The 24118-nt window shown below is 41.2% G+C and overlaps 1 protein-coding gene across 6 annotated transcripts in view; it reads right to left on the minus strand.

Annotated features, from left to right (window-relative positions):
• magi2a (membrane associated guanylate kinase, WW and PDZ domain containing 2a) overlaps nucleotides 1-24118 on the minus strand; it is a 238547-nt gene that overhangs the window by 138543 nt on the left and 75886 nt on the right. For 5 of the 6 annotated variants that reach the window (XM_038738435.1, XM_038738434.1, XM_038738433.1 and 2 more), the window contains exon 2: nucleotides 21988-22104. In XM_038738435.1, coding sequence (XP_038594363.1) covers nucleotides 21988-22104 — 117 coding nt within the window. Of the gene's footprint in view, nucleotides 1-21987; nucleotides 22105-23693; nucleotides 23927-24118 lie in introns of those variants that run through there. The other variant, XM_038738437.1, reaches the window with a different exon arrangement.

Consider the following 24118-nt stretch of genomic DNA (forward strand, 5'->3'; position numbering starts at 1 on the left):
TTCTGATTCTGTAATTGAACACACCATGCAGTCGGTGCTTTGCAGAGGGATGTTTTTTCTTTGATAAAAGCGGATTCATTTTTTTGTAGGAAAGTTCAAGCTCTGTCAATTTTCAAGAGCCTCTCCTTGAAGTCCAATCTAATCATTTTGATGAACAACAACCCTGGCCCTGCAAATATGCCCTTATGCCCTTGTGATGATGTGTGTTGTATGTGGGTTGGAGTTGGTGGGTAAAGGACAGAAAATGTTGGAGCAACTATTCTAGGTTCAAGGAAGCATCCTTCCATGGAAAACCAAAGCTGCTCTTTCTGCTGAATCTGTTTTCAGAAGATAGATATCTCAGCATGTGAGAATCAGTTGGAATCTAGAAATTACTTTCTACTAATGTAAAGAGCAAGCGTACACTGTTGTAGATGTCAGCATCCACAAGTACAAAGTTAGACTCCTTGTTTTCTTTCTTTCCTTTATGAACGGTAGTGGGTATACATAATACATTTAATCTAGACCTGAAATATAGATGACTGCCTCAGAAAGTCACTCTTATAGTCGGGTGGATGTGAAGAAACACAAACTAGGCCTGGCCAGTATATCGGTAGACAATACCGTTTCTACTGATATAGTTTGATGTTGAGTTCATTAATGTGTTTCGTAAAGCCCTGCCAGCATTTGCTCCTCTCTCTCCCTTACTGCACACCCCGCCTTTCCCTGTGCGTCTGCATGCAGCAGTCTACTCACAAAGTCTCTAACATAGAGTAATAGTAAGAACATGTCCCTAAACCCCCCCTAAATTAGCAGACAATGGCGATATATATTTTATAATGGAGTTCTGCCTAACAATACTGGGATATGACTTTATATGACTTTTTGGTCCATTTCACCTAGCCCTAATAACCATAAAGTCATATCTTTAGTCATTCTTTCTATAGGACACCCATTATACACAAGGCGTAAAAAGCCATCTCTGCCTGAATGTTTACTCCAGTCACTCCATGTAGCAATGACGAATACACTCAAGCACATGCTCGAGAGGCAACAACGGTGTCGTTGTGATCAATTCCAAGTAGCCTTACAACATGTTTACAGATGAGCTCACCTTAGATAAGTCCATCTAATCAAATCCACACAAAATAATGAGGCATAGGCGCATGAACGAATACAATATTAAAGCAGCCCACAGTCATAATGGATGAAAACACACAGTGCCACCTGTCTTGATTAATTACGTTACATTCATTATTGACACAAGATCCTCGCACAATTAAAACTACCTAATGTTTAAAATGCACAGCAGATAACTGCAACGTCCAGGGTACCCTTGTCTCATGTCGCACTCCTCCCCCCCTTGTTTCCTGCCTCTTCGATTTCAACTATCCAGTAAAGCAGTGGACAGCAATAGGTGGCCAGATTACTTTGAGAGCGGCCAAAAAAAAACAACAAAACATTAAAGTGGTTGGTGTTGAAACAGATCTCAGCCATGACAGCAAAAGTTACTCACATAATCACTTCCTCTCAAGGGATTGTGCCTACAAAATAAAAGCGTTAATTGAGAGCTTTTACTTTTCTTCTGTTCTGAAGGAAATTCAAAAGAGCCTCTGGCTTGTTTGACACACCTCTGAAAAAGCTGTCAGTTTGGATTCCCCTGAATGAGAAACGCAGGAATTACTCTGCCTGGAGATACTGGGGAAATGAAAATAAGCGTCCATAGGATGATGTGGACCAATCACCAGGAGGAACACACTCCTGTACATGCTTAATTGTGAACATTTAAAACCATCTCTTCATATCAAGTTGTTGAAAATGGGGAAAAATAATACATAAGCAGCAAGTGGGGATTGAAAACACCACCCTTCAAACGGGGGTCCTGAGCACTACTGTTAAACAGGCGCACATTAAATGTTATTATAGATTTGACTATGTTCTGGCTCGCCATCTACTGACTTGAAAAAAAGTTGGCTTGATGCCAGACTTGTTGCTGAGCCCTGCAATAACGGCAAAATGGCCCTATCCACCTACCCCCAATAAAAACTACCAAGCTGTCAATCAAATTCTACTGCAGTTTTAACAACCGTACCAAGACTGAAAAAGTGGATCAATCAGAAAGTGAAAAGGAGTTTACCAGAGAAGCTGTGTCCTTCTCCATGTATTTCATATAAAGTGAGTGAAACGTAGATACCTCACAGGAACAATGCTTGTGATTGTTCTTTTATTTTTCTATGTATATATTTGTTGTTTCCCTCATGGAATCCACACTCTCCCCACAGGGGTGTTTTGTCTCAGTGGTGATGAGGAGGTTTGCAACACGTGAAAAACTGACATCAGTGCTTCCATCTCAATATGTACCACAACAAACCTTCTCTTGTGCTTGGTAATCCAAGTGGGTGTGTGTATGCGGATGGTGGGAGCACAGCAGATCCGTCCCTCAAGAAAATAAATATAACCGTGAAACAACTGCAACATTCAAATAACCAGCATAGAGGTAAATGTTTATCAGAATTACATAAGATACATGTAAGAGTGCCGCTCTACAGCTTGGACATGTTCTACAGGATTATGGTCTGGGCTCTGACTAGGCCATTCCAGGATACTGATCTTCCTTTTGTCAGTCAATTCTGGCTGGATTACGATGTGCGTCTTGGCAGCTGTTAGGAAACGGGGATTTAATGACAGATTAGGCTAGCGATACAGTACGATTCAAAGAGATTTATAGTTGGACCCTTCAACCTGAATCTCTCCACACAAGAGTTGTGATACATGCTGTACAGCAAAACAAACAACCAACCAGTTGGTTAACCTCTGAAAGAGTCCTGAGGAACCCCGCACGATGTGATCTTGTGTATTTCTCAACAGAACCTATTTGTTAAGTAAAGTCATCCATCTAAATATAGGCATTTGAGGGGGATAGAACGAGACAGGGAGAAGAGAAGAGGAAGAGGCAGAATTATCAAAGCATTTTCTGCTTGGGCTCAGTTTGAATAAATCTGCTTTTTCCAGAAAAAAAGGAAGGAGGCGGAGAAAGACTCAGACAAGGAGAAAGCAAGACAAAGGACTAAAGGAACATAGCATAATTAACTGAGACACAGATCAAGCTGGGGAAGCAAAGCAAACAGAAAACGTGTGGCCTGCTTGGTGTACTAACTGCAGCATGTTCTCCCAGCTTCCAGTGCTTTTCACCTGCACTCTCGCTTCCTTTTTGCTCCAAATATCATCAGGCTGCTAACAGTCTCTGAACTATGGCGCATTATGCTTCCATTTCTGGGAGGGAATGTTGAATTCAGCAGATGGAGGCTGTATTGTACCCGTTTATCGCACCATACACTTCGGTTGGATCATCAAAGTGTCCTCCACAGGCTGCTTCTACTTGTTCACTTCTAGAAGCATTGATTCTGCTGCTTTGTTAGCCTTTCTTTATAAAAACAACACCTCCTTCACTACAGAGTTGTTGCGCTTTAGGCAGCTATAAGCATTTTTTTTTTTTATGTATGAATTTTTATGTGTGGGTGCACAAAAAGCGTATGCTGTGCATGTGTCTACATTGTTGCACAAGTAAGCTTGAACATATTTTCTCTGTAAGACTTCTTGTATCTCCTATCAGTGTTGTTCCTTCCCAGGCACAATGCTTGTCCACCTAATCCAGTCCCAGTGCTCTAATTGGCTAACTGCAGCCATTTTCTCTGCTCCAGGGAGCGTGCAGATTAGGGGGAGTGTGTGCTCTGAGCTGCCCGGCACCTAAATGAGTCACGCTGTGGGTACAACGTCTCTCGGAGGGATACATGGAGCACGCCCACACACACAAAATCAGACCAGAGATGTGTTTCTCAAGACCACAAGACTGCTGTGCCAGAATCGACATATAGCAGAAACATGTACAGGTTTAGTTTCTTCATCTGTCTGATGTCACACGCTGAACCCTTCCCCTTCCGCCATCAACCTTTGTAAATCTGTGTCTGAGTAGCTGAGGCCAGAGTTACAGTCACTCACCTGAGATTACCTGACTCCTGCTGAGAGGCGTCCTGTCCTCATGTAAGCATCAATAATGAATATAGCCTGAAGCTAAACACCCTGCTACTCTGTTCACAATACTCACCGTTCGGGCACGCTCCTCCACACACCACAATAATGTTGTTCTGCTGTAGGCTCATAATGCATTATTACAGATGTGGATTAAATCATGCACTCCTGCTCCAGCTTCATCTGAAGCATATTTTTAGCTTTAACACAATAACTGATCCAACCATCTACACTCAAAATGTACTATAGTTATAGTAGCGGTGCAAAGACGGGATGCACCAGTGCCGATTTCTGTTTACCATTTTTATAATTGCTTCTATATTAATGTATATTGTCTGCTATGTAGCAGAATGGAGTTACAAAGCTCAATTACATTATATAACCTGTTATACTGTGACAATAAATGTACCTACCTACCTGACCTTACTAAACAACTTCAGCAGTATTACTTAAATTTAAAATAATGCTGGTGAATGGACATCTTCACGAGTGCTGAAACGATTAGTTGATTAATCAAATAGTCAATCAACAGAAAATTACTTCTGCAAAAATGGCAAATATTTTCTGCTTCCACCGTTTTATCTTATTACTAAATTTAATATCATTGGGTTTTGAAACGCGTCCATTTATTGTTGTTTTTTTTTTTGGTTTTTTTACATGTTTATGAACTGCTTATAATGCTAAATAGGGCGGCTTAAAGTAAACGTTACCGATGTGAACAACAATCGTTAGTTGGAGCCCTGTCTTAGACACTCTCCTAGCATTAAGTTTATCATAGCATTAAGCATCAAGTCACTATTGCTTGCCTATCCAGCAGCCACTAGCACGCTCCCACATACTCTAACTTGCTCATTCAGGCTTATGCTCCTTCTCATTAGCCGCGAACAGTCAATGATCGACAGCTACTATACTTAGAACTACCTGTTCTGAGCTTACCTAACATGCTCTCGCTCTTTAAAAAAATTTCTATGCACTTTTGTCTTATTCATGCGCCTGCAACACTGGGGTAATTATATAAGGTGGAACATGATACTAACTATCAAGACACATATTCTCAATAGCTTCTCCTTGATCTACAGCTTCTCGGATTGTACCTCCTTGTGAGTTTGCAATTCCGTGATCCTTTCCATTACAAATGTTATGCCTGGGTGATAGAAATGTTTGGGTTCGTTCGATAGCCTTCCACAATGTGATACGTAGTATGAAGCTCCTGGATCGGGGTTCACTAGTGTATGAACATCTCCATTTAGAGTTAAGAAGAAATGGTAACAGTCTCATGTGGAATGATCCCAATCAGTTTAACATAGTGAGATATATACGAACGCTGAATTGAGAGAGGAAAAGGAGCTCTGGTATTGGATCGGCCCTCTGAATCAATCAGTACTGTGAGATTACTTTTTAGAATTGGGAGACAACAGAATTGATGCATCCCTTGTTACACTGCCAAATTTTCAAAGTGAAAAAGCTGCAGGGTTATTGAAAGTTGGCAGGCATTTGTCAATAATACTGTGTGTACTTGTTTAGGGATAACATACATCTTTGGTCACTCTCAAAAACATTCAGACACAAAAAATCTCACACACTTATATTAAATTGCTGTTCCCAATCCAATTTTGTGTTGTTTTTTTGTATTTTCTGTCTCTAAATATTGCAGTAGGCAGCGCAAGCAGAAGGGCTTTGAGCGTTGGTTGACAGACACATGACGTCTAGCAGAGCTTATGGGGCTGCTCAGGAGAACAGGACACATATCACTGGCTTGTATCAGGGTATGATGCTCTCACTAGCAAGCAAACATACATAAGAAATGAAGCACAGACTTGACCAACATGTCTGCACAACTCACAAAACCCACACAGACAGTTAAGACACCGCTAGAGGTCTCTCTGTATGAGCGAGGTGCTGCACAGTTGAGAGCTCATTTCCCTCAAACAGACCCCAGGGAGGGGGAGTGGATAGGAGATGTGGGGACCGGGGCCACTCTCTGCTGTTCTTGCTTCTTTGTCAGAGAGCTCTGCTTGCAAACGTGAGCAGAGCCTCTAATGCCCACCAGACCAATACTACTTTTAAGGCTTCTGAGACTCTCTGAGGAGAAGCAAAGTCAAACTGCTCAGTGGAAACAGCCAGAAGGCGCTTGATCATTTAAGCCTTTCTCTACAAATAAAACATCTCCACTGCAACAAAAAGGCTTAGTAGCTCTGCTTCAAAATTACCAAAAAATGTTTATTTCATTCACAAATGTCTATTCTCAATTAGCAGAGCATGTATTGTTAAGCAGTAAAGAAAGTGTTGCAGTTTGAGAAGGTAAGGATGTATTTACATGAGTTGAGTATCCACCGGGAGAGGTGCTAGCTAAAATCCCATTAATCAGCATAATTGGCTCATAATTAGCTCTCATCATGTCCCTACAGATGCCATCACTCAAGCCTCAAAATCACTGCCACGCATCTCAAACACTGGCTCTCTGTAGAGATGATACAGGTTTGGTCTAATCTCCGCTGCTACACTGGAGAAAGGCAGGCCTGCCTGTCTGTCTGTCTGTCGCTGGTTGCAAATATGCAGCAGTTCAACTACCGACACACGCGTGTAGCAAATGCTGAAAGTCCCACTATTATCCAGTAAACAGGCCGTGAGTAAACAACCTGCTGAGACAAACGCTCGCTGCAAACTCAACACACAAACATCAGCCCACGTATCCAAAAATAAGACTTGGCACAACAGAATTCAATCACTTTCATACTGCATGTGTGTGTATTAAAGTGTGCCCGTGTGTTCTGATATGTGTAAGCGGGTGGGCGTGTGTGACAAAAGACTATAATGGGACCAGACACCACACTCCGGTGACAGGTGTGTGTTGCCTCAAGGAATTGGCCTTTCTGGTTTCTGAGCACAAAACGTGTCTGCTAAATCTGAAATGTTGGCCACTTAACGTTAGAGCTGGGGTTATTCTATAGCAGTTATCTGAATCCATTATCATAACAGAATTATTTTGAATTCCTTGCAAATAACCTCTGACAAACCCTCGGCATGTTACCTGCGTAGGCAACAAATGGAAAACTGACAAAGTTAGTGACTTACTGTCAGTGGAGCATGTCGCAGCTAAAGAGCCATATATTTCCCTGTATAGAGAGTGTATATTGTACTTAGATTCACCAAATGGCTAGAAACATGAGTCTAAATTACCGCTAATATAGCACCATGTTTGCAACATTTGTCATTTGCAACAGCAGCTAAAAATAACAGTGTTTTGTATATTGCTCTGTGCTGATAAAAAAAAAGCTATGAAAGATAGTGAGATAAAAGATTTGTTACCCCCAAAGTTTACTGATTGTGGGTATTTTTCAACCTGGAACCAGATCCAAAACAGAACCAGCTACTGGCACCATTTAATTCAGTCCTTTCTGGTCCTGGACAGCCATTCACTGTCTGCCTTTGATGCACATTTGTGTGTGTGTGTGTGTGTGTATGTTTGTCTGGGGAGGTGTGCTGCTCGTGTCAAACAAAAGGAAACATGCATTTGCTCTTTGTTGATCAGTATAACAATCTAACCTTGAGCAACCAAAGCATCTTCCTGTGCACTGGAGCGCATTGCAAAACAAAGCAAACACAATTGAGGAGAAGAAGAGAGGGGAAAGTAAGGAGGGGAGGTAAGGGAGAGCCAAGGCAAATAAACTGACATGCATTTTCTCTTTGGTAAACTGATAGATAGAAGTGGAAAATGAGAAAAGAGCCTGACGTTTTCTGTGGTGGCAGAATGTGCAGTTTATCAAAACAACCGGGAGAAAAAAATGACACTGCAAAATTTCTGGTGGAGGAATCAAACTAGTGCTGGCATGCATTTCGTGGAAGTGGTAGATAACATGAAAATTCAACAACTGCCTGTTTTCCCTTTTAATATTGTACAGTGTAAAGATTCTGGGGCATGGCAGGATTACAGTGAAACACAGCGAAGCAGAGAAAAACAAGATAAACAAAAGCACCACTGAGAGATAATTTGCCGTACAGGGTGAGAAAGGCTGCTCCGTCAGCTCCTGCTGCTCATTTAGTGTTCAATGTTCAATTCACAACCGGCAAGGTGTACTGTAAACTCTGAAGTAACTATGAGGTCTTGAACATCAAATCAGTGTAGATGCCAGCACCGTGACTCCAAACATTTGGATTTGCCTGTAAGTATACCTGAGACAGCAGGGTGGCCGGGTTGGCAGAAATGTACCTCTAATCAGAACATATTTAGTTTGTAACAAAATCTTCTGTGAGGAAGGCAGTAAAACTCAACACTACATGCTCATTCAAGTCATTCTGCAGTGATTTCAGGATTGAAATATAATGCGCCCTTGAACACTTCAGCCAGAACAACCACAAAACTTTGATTTATAGCCCTGGCTTTTCTTTGCTTAAATCACTGAACTCACCCTGCCTATATTTGGGACAGCCGTCTATACGGCTTCCTTCTCCATGCCGGTAAATCTGATTGAATTATACGTTGGTGCTCATGGTTCCCGTAAAGTGAACTGAAAGATTTTGTGAATTGTGTAGAATCAAACAGATTTAACAATGTGTAGCATGTCCATATTGACAGATGTTTAAACACTTATATTGGTAGGCACGATCTAAGAAGCTTAGAATTAGCTCAAGCAGGTGACCTCAGAGGCGGGCTTCAGGAGGTTTTATACATCCAAAGCATCTTATTGAGACCTGTGTTTATTTGTCAAAATGTGTAGCCACACTAGGCCAGTAAAAGGGACAAGCATCTAATTGGAACTAGCCCTTTAATTGAAGTTTTTCAGTAATATTATCACACCAATAAAAAGCTAACCAATCAAAATTAGATTTCAGATTTTACTTTTAATCCAAGAATAAAGAAAACCCCCAAAATCTTAAGCACATAACTGACCTGCTACCCTGAAGATTTATCAAAATAAGATACTTTTGACCACAGTAAATGTCATTAGATGATGGGCCAGAACACAGTCAATTTATCACTTATAATCCTTCATTTACTGTGTACTTGTTTAGCTCAGTCAGTAGTGCACAAGACTCTTGTGTAAAGGGTTGTGTGTTCAGTTCCCACTTGCTGCTAGTATTATTTTTCTCCCTTTTCAACAAATTAATTATGACATGTTCACAATTAAGCATGTGCAGGAGTGTGTGCCTTCCAGCGATTGGACATCATCCTATGGACGCTTATTTTCATTTCCCCAGTATCTCCCGGCAGATGTTTCTCATTGAGGGGAATCCAAATTCCTGTGCGCCTGCTTTCTCTTTTGAAACTTCATGTGTCTTTTACATGCTTTTAACTGAAAATGATAAATTTCCCAATAAACTTTAACATAAAAACCAAAAACACTCTTGTTTGGTTATATGGAAGAAGTCAACAGGAGAAACCAAATGAGACAAGATTCACGTTGTTGACCTCTGATTCTGAGAATGTCCTCTGTAAATCTGCCTGATAGGTGAATGATTCCTATTAAGAGTGCATCAGTGATTTAATATTGCACTTCCATAAAGTCAAAGAACTTGTGAGAGACTGATTATAAAAAAAACAAGCCTGATGAAGCAGAAGCTGATACATCATGACAGTTACTAGTCACTACTGCGAGTCAAGCCCCAAAAACCTTTGATTCTACACTTCCCATAAGCAACTCAATAAAAGCTGAGATTACTCATGTTGTGTCCCTTGAGTCCATTTCATCAGACTTAAGAAAGCCAGAGCAAAGATTACTTAAAAACAGATTCTGATCATTTGAAAAAGAAAGAATAAAAAAAACTGTCAAACTGACAGTTCTGCCTTTATTGTGGATCATACAGAGGAAATGAGAGAGAGAGAGAGAGGGGATGACACGCAGTAAACAGCATGTCGACATGAGAAGCAACAGTACATTTCTGTGCCTCATTTAAAAAAATGCTTCATGGTTGGTCATCCTGCTGTATGAATGAATTAACACTTTAGCCTTTGGGAAAGCTACTGTATGTTGTAATCTTATTCTAAAATAAGATGAAACTTTAATCACCCCTCTGGGTGAAATGCGCCATTGCTGCAACAAAAACTGGATATAGCAGATATTATAAGCATAAAAATGAAATCACACAGATTGAAATGTTGATCCTCTGTGTGATGTTGACCCTAATAAGTGACCGATGTGCTGATTTGTCTGGGTAAAGATGTATTTTGGGGAGAGGATTGTTTGACCAAGGCGTTTATGCGCTTTAGAATAAAACACACCTGCATCTCACATGTGGGCCCTGCAACATTTATTTGTGTATATTTATATTGAAAACTGTACCTGTGTCAGTCGATACCTGGCCTTTAACATCAAATACGTTGCAGTAAATTCATGGTCTAATCAATCATCAATCTCATGGTATTACCTTTTAGATAAGTGCATAAACTTTCTGGGGTAATATCATTATCTTTCAAATTGAATACTTGTAGTGTCAAGCTTATTTACGCGGCTCGCAAATTATACTGTCCATAATGACACAGACAATCCGACATTCGTAGCCTCAGCAGGTCACAGTTAGCGCAGCAGCCTCTGCACATTCAATTCCCCATCCCACTGATGTGGCGAAGATGGAATATTTCATTAGGGACTTGAATAAACAGAATCAAAGCTCTGTTATGTCTGTGAAAGCTTGCTTGTCTGCCTAAGCAGACTAAGCAGTTATGTTGCTATTACCTAAAGCACTGAGAGCAGTGGCAACACAGATCTCTGATTGCGGAAACCTCCCGCACTAAATTGTTACTTGAATATTACAGGAAAATGATGGTTAAAATCCATCTGGAGGTTTTGAAGGTTTCCAGCAAAATTCTCCAACAACCCTCTGGGCATCGTTCGTGGTCAGCCCGGGTGACTGCACACCTTACTGTCAGCTGCAGTGTCCCAGCTCATTTGACCAGACTTGATGGAAAAACACAGGGGAGAAAGGATGAAGAAAAGAACAAATATTTCCTTCAAAAAGAAATGGAAATGGCTGGCGGCGAGAAGAGGAAGTTTTTTTGTAGAGAAATCTGATATGAGAATAATCCCTAATCTTAGCCTCAAACACTGAACTTAAAATTAAAAAAATAAATAATAATAAGCACTGAATTTGCTTTAAAAACCTGTGATCTCATTTACTCTTCCTTGGCTTTAGCATCCAAGAGGAGCCAATTACTCATACAACCCCAGTAATTAGCATGAGGGATGGTGAAGCCTAATGCTGCTAAGACTAGAGAATTGTGATAGTGAAACTGTCTCTAATGAGACAGACCGTGGGGATTCTCTTCTCTCATCTATGGCCTCGCTGACTGCTCTGGTCTCTACAATAGTTAATCACTACAACTGAAACTGTGTCATTTTCAAGCCCATCGTACTATAGTAGGGAGGCAGTGACAGAAGTATGCAGTTTTATGAAGGGAATTTCCCTGGGAGAGGATCTTTACAAAAAGGTTACAAAAAGGAATTACGGAAGAGGTGCTAAAAATATTTCTAAACAGGACAGGCACAGACAAATAAGTAAATCAAATGCCAAATGATTCTGTAGTATACTTAAATGCTCATACATTTACAGGTAACAAAACACCCATATTAAAGCCACTATGTGTAGGTCTAGAACAGTTCTGGCTTTGGCGCCCCCAGTGGCAGAGCAAAGATTTAAACTGTAGGAAGCACTATACATTTTTATTGTGAAAGAAAAGCTGTTATAATCATGTCATATTCACATACAAAATAGTAGTGCTGTTAAACCAGAAATAATATTCTTTTTTTCCTACCAACTTGTGCCTATTTGCACATCCAGCAAACATGGAGCAACATTAGCACACATTTTGTGTTTTGTTTCTGTGTTGGTCTCCACCAACTAATGAAGGAAATATCTGGACCTTTAGCTGCTAAATGCTAACTTCGCTGGTCAGCTGTTTGTCGCTGGGCAGGTAGCTTACAGTGGGTTTTCAAACTTTCCCCCTGAAAAACAGCTGCCTGCTGCAGCTGGAATTGAGGATTAGGAGAGGGGTGTGACCAAACCAAAACAATGAGCTGAAAGAACGCTCCAAATTAAAAGTTGGGTTGAGTTGATTATAACCTTGATACAAGCAACATTACATTACATTATAAACAAAGACTTACAATCGCTACATCTGTCATAGGTCGCACGCCTCTGGAGCGATTAGAAGTATAGTGTCTTGCTCAGGTACACATGTGGAATTGAACCCAGGTCTCACACCAAAGGTATGGGTCCTATCCACTGCGCCATCACCACCCCATGAGCACCACATGATTAAGATATTTACATTACAGTCGCTGTAATCAGAGAAGGCTACTGCCTTTATATATTTTAATACAGAATAATAGTTAGCCTGTGTGTTTGTGTATGGGCAGTGCCACTGAGGAGGGAGGGATTTGGTCCACGGTTGGCCAAAAAAAACACCCTTTTGGCCTCAAACGGTCTGGCCATGAATATTAAAGCTGTGGGTTTGCATGTCCCAAAGCTGATCTGTGGACCAAATCAAACATACCTCTCTGCCCTCAGTCTGCAAGCAGTGCCATATGGGGAAGGGAAGAGATTGACAGGACACCTCCAATGTCACACAAGGTCCACCATTGCGCTTTGAATAAGTATGAGCTTTTAAATCATGAAGACTGTTTTTGTAAAAGTTACCCAGAGCCTAGAAAAGCATTATATTTATAATACTAACTAGTTCTACACTGCAATAGCAATGCCATCTATTTATTTTGCATTACATGTCTTCTATATCGATCAAAAACAGGTGAGGAGCCACTGCAGATATTTATTTTATTGCAGAATAAATAGTGTACTTCCTGTTCAATGCAAAAAACATATTGCACCTCCACTTTAGGGCAGCACAACTGAGCCTCTCTGTTTTTCATATTTTTCTCGAATCATCGGTCACAGTGTACTAGGACTGGCAAGCTGTTCTTGATAAACACCCTAAATTTTAATCTCTGCTGTGTCATTGTTTAAAAAGTGGGAGAAAAGGCTTTTGTGAAGTTAAGGCTGAGTTTAAAATGATGGCCAAACGTGTGCAGTTCCATTTACTTTTCAAGAGATAAGCCCGAGCGCATTCTCAGCTCGGTGGTGAACTATGGTTTGTGCAGTGCACCTCTTTGTGCTGTCCTGCCAAAATGGATACCAAGCATTTAGAGGAAAGATAGGGCTACAAGTACGGTTTGGAAAAACACAAGGGTATATTTAGTGTTGGTTGGGGGGGATGAGGGGATTAAAAACAAAACACTGTAGGAACCCTAATGCTAGTTGGATGAGGTCTTTCTTGACAGTGAGTGAGAAGGATGGATGTAATAACTGCAGTCGCCCCACAGAAGAGAAAGGAAAGTTCAAGTAGTGTTATCACGATAAAAAAAAATTGATACCATTCGATATTGATCATTTTCACGATAAATATCAAATCATTATTTCTTTCAAGTTTAAAGGCAGATTTTTGCTCCTGAGTGAAAACTGAAGAAACTAGATATTATGTTAATAGTGTGGTTAAACTTTTCTTTATGGTCAGAATGTGACAAAACTTGTTGCCAAACAGTGGATCACTTCACAAATCAGAGGTAGAACATTCAAAACAATTATGATTAATAAATCTTTTTGTCAGTCCCCTTTCTTCATTAAAATAAATGTCTTAATAGAAAAATTAAGTGCTAATTCGTTTGTGATTTCGATTTATTGAACATTTGTTATAATGTTATTGAGGAAAATTATATAGCAATAATTATCATTATTGACTTATTGCCCAGCCCTAAGTTCAACTGTCCCAGAATTTTTTTTTGTACAGTCCCAAGCCAAATTTGTTGTGATTGTTGTAATTTTTTTCTAAATATGAGTTCACGCTGTGGAAATTTGTGTGAGGATCAAGAGTTTTGGTTGAATTTTGACAGTAAAAACGACCTAAATAAAACTTTCTTTTATCAATTTCACACTGCTTCATATGTGATTTGTAGGACATGCTGCATTGTCCCACATAAATGTCCCACCTCTGATTGACCCAAGCTGAATTTTGCCTCTTTACGCCCAGGGCTTTGCGGTGACAGCACCATGTGAATAAGACATAGACTACTCCTTGTGGACACAATTAAGGAAGTCGAGGTCCATTTTCTACTCTCTAACCCACCCATTTTGATTATCTCCAGTTTCCAACATGAAAGAGCCGTCATTTTCTATCACTACTACCTCACAGATGTATTCCTGGAAAAGCCAGCGGGCTGACACATGTCATGGGAGCGAGGAGGTGCAGTGGAACTGAGCTCCATTAAGATCCTGCCGCTGAACCGTCAACGCCTTAGCTCTCATTCAAGAAGATGAATGAGCTGCAAATGTAATCATTTGGCATGCCAGAAGTGTGGAAAGTGGCTCCAGGTGGATTCAGGTGTCGCAAACGCTTTTAAATAAAAAAAGTTTGTAAATAAAATATTACATTGCTAAAGATTTGTGTCAAAACCTAACAGGCAGAACTCTCGAGGATCAAGGTTTCACTCTTATTCTGCCATAGACATCAAATCATTATATCGACGACGGTACAGGAAGCTCCCACGACAGCATCATGGTGAAGTGACCGCAGGCAGGCCACCTGATGGATTTGTCTACTGTTACTGGACTGACAAGAGTTGAGGACAGCTGGAGTTTGGGGGTGAGGGGGTGGGGGGTGTCTCAGTGTGATGAAGGCCAATTAGGGACTAAATTTCACACCTCTCCCAGATCACTTCTGTAGGCTGCATCTCCCGACGAGCATGACACGCTCACCACTCGGCACATCCGCATCTGTGTCCCACCTTGTCAGTCAAAACCCCCACCCTTCCCCCACCTCCGGCCCACACACACTCACACCTCTCTGTCCCCCTGTCAGTGCCCGCCTCCTCGCAGAAAGCCGGGATGAGTGATGGCTGACAGGATATTGCTTGTCAAAGTAACATGTTCCTGAAAAAACTCTTTTTTTCGTTGACCTTGATTTTATGATTTTGAGAATGACCTCCATTAGATGTAGATTCAAATCCTACTTCCAAAAAGCAGTGTACTTGTTATCTGCCCTGTGTTTTAAGACTTTTCTGTCTCCATTTGCAGAGAGCGGGAAGAAGCAGACAGACGGGAAATAGAGGGGAATCGGAGAGGGGTATGGAAGGGGAGAAAGAGAAAGCAGGATGAGAGTTTAAGAGGAGTTGAGCCTTTGACGCAGATGGGGAGTGGAAACAGTTGCCATGGAAACCCCTCCTTGCCTACAATGAGTCAATGAGTAAGTGAGGAGAGAGAGAGAACAGAGAGTAAAAGGGGGAACGAGAGAAAGTGAGCTCTTGACTAAAGGTATTGTCTGATCTGCCAAACCTTTCTCAGAAGGAGAAACATAAAGAGACAAATTAATACACAAGCAAAACACACACCAGGTGTTACTGTTTCTCATTCAAAAAAAACAAACCTACAGTGCCGCATCACCTCAAGTCCATCGCTATCTTAAAAGCCCCAATCTGCTCCGTATTCTTCTCAGCGCTGGGCCCCAGCTCAGAGCTCCAGTAGGGTTCACACTTCTAGCATTTATTCGGTTTCTCAAAGAGAAGCTAAATAATGAATGAAGGGGCACAGGGGAGCTGTTAGTTTTTTTTTTATCCTGACTATTACTGTCATCCGTCAGACATCAGGCTATTAAACATAAACACAGATGTGTCCCAAACTATGGAAAGAGAGCAGTCAACTTCACGCAGAATTCAGGTTTGATGCGTGCTCCCACAGGTTACATTTTAAACTTTTACCAAATACTTACTCAGTCAAATATCTTGCATGTAATATAATAAACACACATAAACACAAAAAACAAAGAAAGACATGGGGTGCACGAAGAAAAACTGATAATGAAAGCAGGAAGTAAAGATAAGGACTGTGTAGCAGAGCGGCAGGATAGAGTGTGGGAGATTTCAGGATGATCAAACCAACAACTGTGTGTAGACAGATGGACTTGCAGCCTCTCTCTGTCTCTCTCTCTCTCATTAGTAAACATCATCAGTATTACGCACAGTTGCCCCAGCCATTAACACAAACGCAATGCCCCCGTGGGCATCAAACTCCCCATTAGCTCACACTCTCAACCACTTCTTCCTGCTATTAAGGCATATGTTATTTGTGCATGCATGTAAAGGCTAAGGCACACAAACAAACAAACACACACATGCAGAAAAGACAAGACAATCACTGCAACACAACAAAGACACGCACTTGCACACTTTAAAGACAGATGTGGGAACATCCAATCACAACCTTCATAAACTTTAAGTCTCCATCAGCGGACCTAAACTGGGATGTTCTCTTTTATTAACAAACTCCATCGTTCCTTCTTTACATGGTAGCCAAGCTATTGCCAATATAGCCAGCTTTCCCAAAAGCATCATAGTATAGGGTTAATGGTAGCCATTATAGTTGGGCAATATATATAACATATGAAGACAAACACAACCGGTAGCTATGCTCTATCCCTCAGGCTGAATTTGACCATTGTGGACAATGTTGCACTTGATCTGTCATTAATAGAGAAAAAAAGCCCCAGTATCAGACTCAACTGAAGTGCTGGAGCTAGAATCAAGCTCAATTACATAAATCTGTAACATCTACACACTTAAGTTTCAGTTAGTCAGATTATCTGTCATATGAGCCTTTAATGGAATATATTACTATATTGACATGAAAACTACAGTGCATGTCACATTATGGAATATTTTATTCACTTCTGGTAGCAATCACAGTCAATACCATTCATAAAAGTGATGTAGTGTCTGAAATTCCTTATTCACTTTTCCTACATAATAAACACTTAATAGTTTAGTTAAGTGAGGGACGGGAACCCCACAAGGGGTGGAAAGATCTGATGGTTTGAGAGGGTATTAATATGATAGGAAAAACTGGAAAAAACACATCCTGATGTACAACATTATGTTCATTTAAGTAAAGACAACTTTCAAAGAAACTGATATTCTTTCTGTAGATGTTTGGTGAGATGGCTCTTTTCTGGGACCTCCCTGCACATCAATGTGCATACATGGAAAGCCCGGGACAGAGAATGCAGCATAAAAGGCCAGAAACAGAGCAGGCATCACTGACAACTGAAATGACATTGATTTGTCAGACATAGACTGAAAGGAGGAGCTGTGGTGGTGGAAGGTTACAAGTGGCTAGCAGAGGAAGCAGCAACGCTACGCAGGCTTAATAGTAGCTTAAATAAGGCACCCTGTATGGAATTTGCCAATAAATGATACGGGGGAATCAGCTGAGCAGTCAGCTGATGTGGATATGATCATGAGCTGAGCAAAACTTCGCTTGCCTTAACGACTATCTAGACTTTCCTTTAATCTCTTTAAAGTGTTTTTGAGCTAAAGATATAGAGATAAAGTTATTTAACCTAAAATCTATCTTTGGTTCATTTGGTAGACATTTAGTATGGAACCGGTGATGGGTGGTCACAAGTAGTGACTGATTTTTTCATTGTCAATTAATCTGTCGATAATTCTCTCAATTAATCAATTAATTGTTTGGTCTATAAAATGGTGAAAAATGGTGATCAGTGTTTCCCATCGTCATGCATGGCATCCTCAAATGTCTCGTTTAGTTCACTGTCATAAAGGAGTAAAGAAACCAGAAATAATTCACATTTAAAAAGCTAGAATCAAATGTTTTTCTTTTTAAATGACTTAAACCAGTTAATCGATTATCCAAATAGTTGCTGCTTAATTTAACAGTCAACAACTAATTGACTATTGGATTAATCATTACAGGTCTAGTCACAATTATACATTGCCTTGTTTTAAGGGGCCGCAAATGATTGACTCTACAAGGATTAGTTATGAATTGTGTCATTTTGCATTATCACTGATGTAGCAAACTCTGTAACACAAAGTAGTGTACTATACTTTCTATGGACACTGCTTTTTTTGTTCCATTGTAGGATTTTTCTAATTTTCACACCTGAATTAATAAACAAATAATGCAATATAAAGCAAAAAAATGGATGAAAGGGGAAGAGATACGCATAACTTAACCTTTTTACCTGAAACTGATTTCTAAATCATTATTCACTAACAGTCAAATATAGTCACCATGCTCTTCACTAAATGCGCTTGTGTGAAGGAAGAACAGAAAGAATTCAAAAAGAAGAGGAAGGCAACCAGGAACAACACAAGAAAACATGAAAAGTGACTAATAACTAGAGTAATGAGTCACATAATCCTGATGACCTTCATATTTTTTATCATGTATTTATTTCCCTGCAATAGAAGCACTGTGCTTATTTACATTTGATTTAGTATTTGAGGGAAATCATGAGACACAAATGTTTTGTTTTTTTTATCTTTTAGTGGATGTACCCTTACCTTGTTGTTATTTACCCTATATGTCAAAATGTTTAAACTTAGTTTAGACTAAAGTCAAACACTTGGAAATACGCTCAGATATTTAAAACTGTTTTCAGATATTTTTCTGCTCGGCTCTGGAGGTTTTAAATGAAAGTACACAAACTGCCTATAAAGGAGTGTGTGTCTGAAACTGTGTGAAAGTCAGATTATAAAAATCTATATATTTAATTGCCATGTTTTCCAGTTCAATTTTACCTAAATAATTCAAGCATTCTCGATCATTGTAGCCCACTTAGGAGTCACGACTAGTGTACACACACTTATTCCTCTCCGCTCTCTATCTCTCTCATCAAATCTATGTGGATTACCAGACGATAGGCCTGATTTCACATGGGCTCAGGCTATTAACGCTTTGACCTTGGATTTATACCAGGCAATTTGTCTAAGAGCTGGCACAGCCTTAGCTGCCCTGGCTGACTCCATCCAAGATCCACAATTGGTATGGTTGGCAGTAACTCTCCTACTGTCTGCCTGTCAGCCTCCACCCCCTCCCCCCAAAAAATGTCTCTTCTTTACCACTCAAGGGTTATGTTTAAATTGCTGTGATGAACTACTTCAGATCTATCACTTACAATTATCTTTTCCATCTCGCTCATTAGTCTCACTTAGATTTATAATTTATCATAGATCTCACCGGGTATCCATGTGTCTCTCTTTCACATTTTTAGATAAGTGTTTTTCATCTTTTTCCTCCTACCTGGAGAAAAAGTCTTCTTCCTAAATCTCAACATCATTTGTCCACATGTGGTCCTTTTGAACCAAAGGCCAAATTTATACTAGATATTAGCATGTGATCTATATCTGGATACATTATCCGGGTAATGACATACAATTGGAGTTAGGTAAACTGTCAAGTTGTTGGGCAGATTTTTTTCTGATAAATATGACTTTGACTTTGATGAATACTGTACAGATTGCAATCCCACTGGCTGAGATCAAATCACAATGTCAGCCTGACCACCTTCGAATATATTCTGGCCAATTTAGTCGCATTTCAAATCACAAAGAATTCACACCTTGCATTACGATACATTTTTCATTATCCAGAGACGATATCTGGACTTCATGCTAATGTCAGGTGTAAATTAGGTCATTTTGTCCCAAGAACTTAGGAACCCCACTGACAAAACTCAGGGACTATCAGGAAATTCAAGTCGATTTTCTTGTTTTGTTTCCAGCGTATCTGAAGAATTGTGCAGATTACATAAATTAGTCTGATGGCATCTTAAAAAACTTTTTTGTTTGAGATAAAAGTTTGGTGTTTAGGGTTGCATGATGTAGATGTTTTAATGGGCATTGCAGAGGTGGAAAGGGAGACCTCAGAACACCTCTTTTTGAAAACCATTTATGAAATTGACTAAATCAACATCAGTTAACACACATTTGAAAAAAGTTGTAGCTGCCTTGATGCCTGTGTTTGACCAATCACTATAGCAAACTCTGCCTTGATGGTTACTGGGCCACCAAAGTCCTACCTCCAGAGAAGGGGCTTTTTGGGGGCCAGGAACTTTGGCGTTGGAACTATATAAAAGCCATATCTTTTTCACATGGTTATTTTGTCCAAACCATCACAAGAGAAAGATCCATCTGTCCTGTCGGCGTCCTTTTTAGCCGGAACAGAAGCAGCAGTTACTTAGAACAGTTCACTTAATATGTTGCTTTAAATTGTGTCAGTGTCATTAATCTCATCCACACTTGTCACCATTTTGATTAGGAATGGATCCTGGCTTTGGCACAGGATGATAAAGAGCACAACACCAGCCCTGACTGAATCACTGAAAATGTCAAAGTAGTTGGTAGCAACTCAGCAGTCTAGAACCAGATTAACTGGAATGGACTACAAGGCTTCAACTGCCGCAGTACCTCTGTGGTCTATTTGTCAGTTTATTTGTCAGTCAGTGTCCATAACCGACTGTTGATGCTGTTAGATATCATTGTATCTAATCTATCTTTCCATCCATCAGTTTGTCATCGTACTTACTGTTGCTTTATGTCACTCGCTGTATTTTTGTATTTGACCTTTTACTGAAAAGGAAGGTCTGTTGGGATCAATCTATCCTTTTTGGGAGAGCCTTGGTCAAAATGCTAGCACAATTATTCCACAGAAACCAACCCGGACACCATATATTAAAGGAAGAAGAGTAAGGGGAATTGAAAAAAAAAAACCTAAACAAAAAAGTAACTGAACCATAAAGAAAAAAATAGGACTAATTTCTACCAATGTTGTACCAACATTGATCCCTCCCTCCATGCAGTTCAAAGCCCAGCTCAGTCACGACAAGACCGTTTCCTCTCAGCAGCACTGAGGCCCATTGTTGATTAAGCTTTATTAATGCACACATTAACCTCCCCTTACACTCGCTCTCTCTCCAACAGTTTATCTGCAGTCAATTTAATTGTGTGGTAGTCATAGTCTGTGTCCCATCATCATGCCTCCTCCCCTTTACCCCCCCATTCCCTTTTGTGGCTCTCTCGCTCTATTTGTTCTCTCATTTGTTCTCTTTACTGTTCACCTCATTCTATATCTTCAATGTCTCACCAGCAGAGGCTCTGTGAGTGGTTATCAGAGAAAATTACGCTTCTGTTGCAAACAAATAGCTCCCTTTTTGCTTCTCCAGTTGTGTTCTGCTCCGAGAGGGAGGCAGAAAAGTGGCTCCAGTGAAATCTGCCTGCTCCTGGCCTTGAAGAATGCACCTCCATTAAGGATTCAGGGGAGATTTAGCCACCAGACAGCTGGGCATAATGGCATGGCAAGGCTAATGCAGAGCTAACAAACACACACACACTAAACACAAATAAGAGCTCATACATACACACACGCACACAGACAGACACCCTTTAATATCACAGCCTATTGACTGATGGCAATGAGCATATGTTTAGCAAATAAATGGCAAATAGGAATCAGAAGAATATGGATTAAACATCAGTAAGTCTAAACTCATAATGAGTGGGGCTTAATAAGCCTTGTGAAGGACACACACACACAGCACAGAAGACCCACATACACACTGAGTTTGAAATGCTGTCCTGAACTAAAAACACCAAGTATCAATATCTTAAAGCCCTCCAAAGCTCATCTTTGATTGTCTATGTAACGCCCAGCTGCTCAACCGTGCGCTCTTGTGATGGAGTTAATGCGGCTAATTGGAGACAGAGGGCTGCAGTCAACACTTGATTTGAAAGAATCAAACTCCCAGATGAGCCTGATTCCAGCTAAACCAACACTCTAGCAGCTAAGTGATTACCACCACGGACAGATAGTTGGGAACTACAGCGAGGGAAACGAAGCATCGTCACACATTCTTCTCAGCTGGAAAATTAAATTTATTCGGCGTGTACTGTACTTTCAAAATATTTAGAATAAGGGTTGGTGAGAAGCAAGAAGCATGGTCAGATTAACCTGTTGCAGGATCCAGTGGTTTTGCCCCTGGAGGTCTGAAGCCCCATTGTAGTTGCCCACTTTGTTAGACTGGTAATCCAGCCTTAGCAAGAGGTGTGGGGGGGGGGGGGCAAACGTGTTTCACTCAAGGAGGTGAGTGGAGGTGGCAAAACATGTGAAGGGAAATACGGGGAGGACAAGGTAACTCACAGGGGACGGTGCGGAGGTAGAGGTTGTCCCGGATGATCTGCTGCAGCTCGTGGTCCACCGAGCCTTTCTGGAAGCGCAGGTTGAGGTAGTGGCGCAGGTCCTTGTCTATAACGCCCCCTGGAGGAACACAAAGGTCAGGAATGAGTAATAAGAATCAGACCTCCTCCATCAGATCAATCACTCTGACATGAAAGGCTATTCAAAAAAACCTCAAGAAATCGCTGGAGGAAAAAGAACATACTCAGGCCTTGATCAGAAATCTAGACAGCTGATGTGTTTCTGAATTATCCAGAAAAAGTAAAAAAACAAAACAAAAAAAACAGCTCGACTAACACTGTTTTCAGTACAATTTCCAAACTTCAAGAGCAAGCAGAGGAAGCTCAAAACACTGCAGCGAGAAATGACCCAGAAATCACTGAAAACCACAGTAAACAATTTGAATTTGCTAAATCCCTGCAAACAAACACAGCCAATACTAATGAATACACTCTGCCCTCTCTAGGATTCAGCATCTGTCAAGCGCAGCCACGGCTTGGTGGAGGTGTTAATTGGAGCGGTGGCCAAACATGTGTGGAGAAATGTGTACATATAAATCACCAGCGGACCCCCCCCCCCAATGGTTTTACTCTCCTCTCCCTCAACTTACCCAATCCCCCCCACCCCTCCTCCTCCTTTCTCTCTGCCTCTCCAGCAGTCCCAGTTCTGTGAATGGACTTCCACTTTAATACCAGTAAATCTCGCTGGCTCGGCAGAAACGAAGATAAAACAAAGTGATGGAGGGAGCGACACAGAAATGGAGATTGGGGGTTAGATAGATGGAAGGCGAGGGCAAATCCCGTGGGGGAGCTGAAAGGGGGAGCAAGCTAAAACAAGCATAACCTCCACCCCCTCCCAAAGAAATACTCCTATCTACTCTGCCCCACACTTGCAATCACATTTCAAATGGAGGCAGGACTGGACGGATGAGAGGAGGGGGGATGTGCTCAGCTGACGTTACTTAAGGGATTCCTCACGGTGCCGCTTTAACCAACACACTTGTCATTCTTGATACTCCTCTGCATAGAAGTAGAGCGAGAGACATACAGGCTAGGTGAACAGGCTGAAAAGACATTCGTCTAACCTTCAATATCCTCTTTAAAGCATCAGCTTGGCACAGTGCCACATTAAGCCCCCCTCCTCCTTTTCCCCTCTGTGATCCTGAGGCAGTGACATCCAAGCATGACATGCCAGAGACCGCTCATGTCAGCAGCACACACGTGCAGACAGACACATCTGAACATTAATACACATGCAACTGACAAAAAAAGCACTCAGACTGAAGGTGTGTGAAATAGTAGGACATGTGATGAGTGGCACAGCCTAGTTTGGAAGTTTTCTGTCTAATTGGGGAGATTTATTATTTAGCACATTCTGGTTCTTCAGTTGTGTATTATCAAAAACACACACACACACACACGCACAGCGCACACACCAACATGCACTAATCCATCAGAGCTGAACTAATTCACGGAGCGCTGCATTATAATCATGCAAACCTGAATTACAGTGACCGGCTCCATCTGTGTCTCTGTCACAGACGTGGAGCGGCATGACCAGCCAATTTACATTTGCATGAGAAAAGAAACCAAGCCAATGAATCTGCATACTGAAAAGGTGAGCGGGCTCGGAATCACACGCACGCACACATTTTAACACACAAATGGCACCTCTTGCGCGGACAGCGGTTGTGCAGCCAGTTTAGAGTCAGTGTCCTCTCTCCACAGGTTTTGTGATGCAAATAATCTCCTCTGGAAGAAATCTTGCGCCGGATCTTTCCTGCTGGAATACCCCTCACGGTACTGTCCTATCCCTCAGGTCCCCAACTCCGTCTGTGTTTGCCCCAGACTAGCCACTGCCAGCCAGCCCCGGGAGCCGAATCACCTCTCTCTGCACTCCACGGTGGAGAGATGAAACGGCAGAGCACGAAAGAAATGACTGACTGAGAGACACCGAGGCAAAGAGAGAGAGCGAGTGTATGTGAGAGAGAGAAAGAGAGAGGGAGAGCGGGAAAGAGAAGAGGAGAAGTGTGTGTGCAAGAAAGTGTGTGCTGCTGCCAGTGAGGGAGAGCGACCGTTGGCGGTGGGGACCGATC

The sequence above is a fragment of the Micropterus salmoides genome, unplaced genomic scaffold (assembly GCF_014851395.1).
Source record: "Micropterus salmoides isolate LMB-PRFRI ecotype aquatic unplaced genomic scaffold, ASM1485139v1 Ms_hic_scaffold_23, whole genome shotgun sequence".
Lineage (NCBI taxonomy): Eukaryota > Metazoa > Chordata > Actinopteri > Centrarchiformes > Centrarchidae > Micropterus > Micropterus salmoides.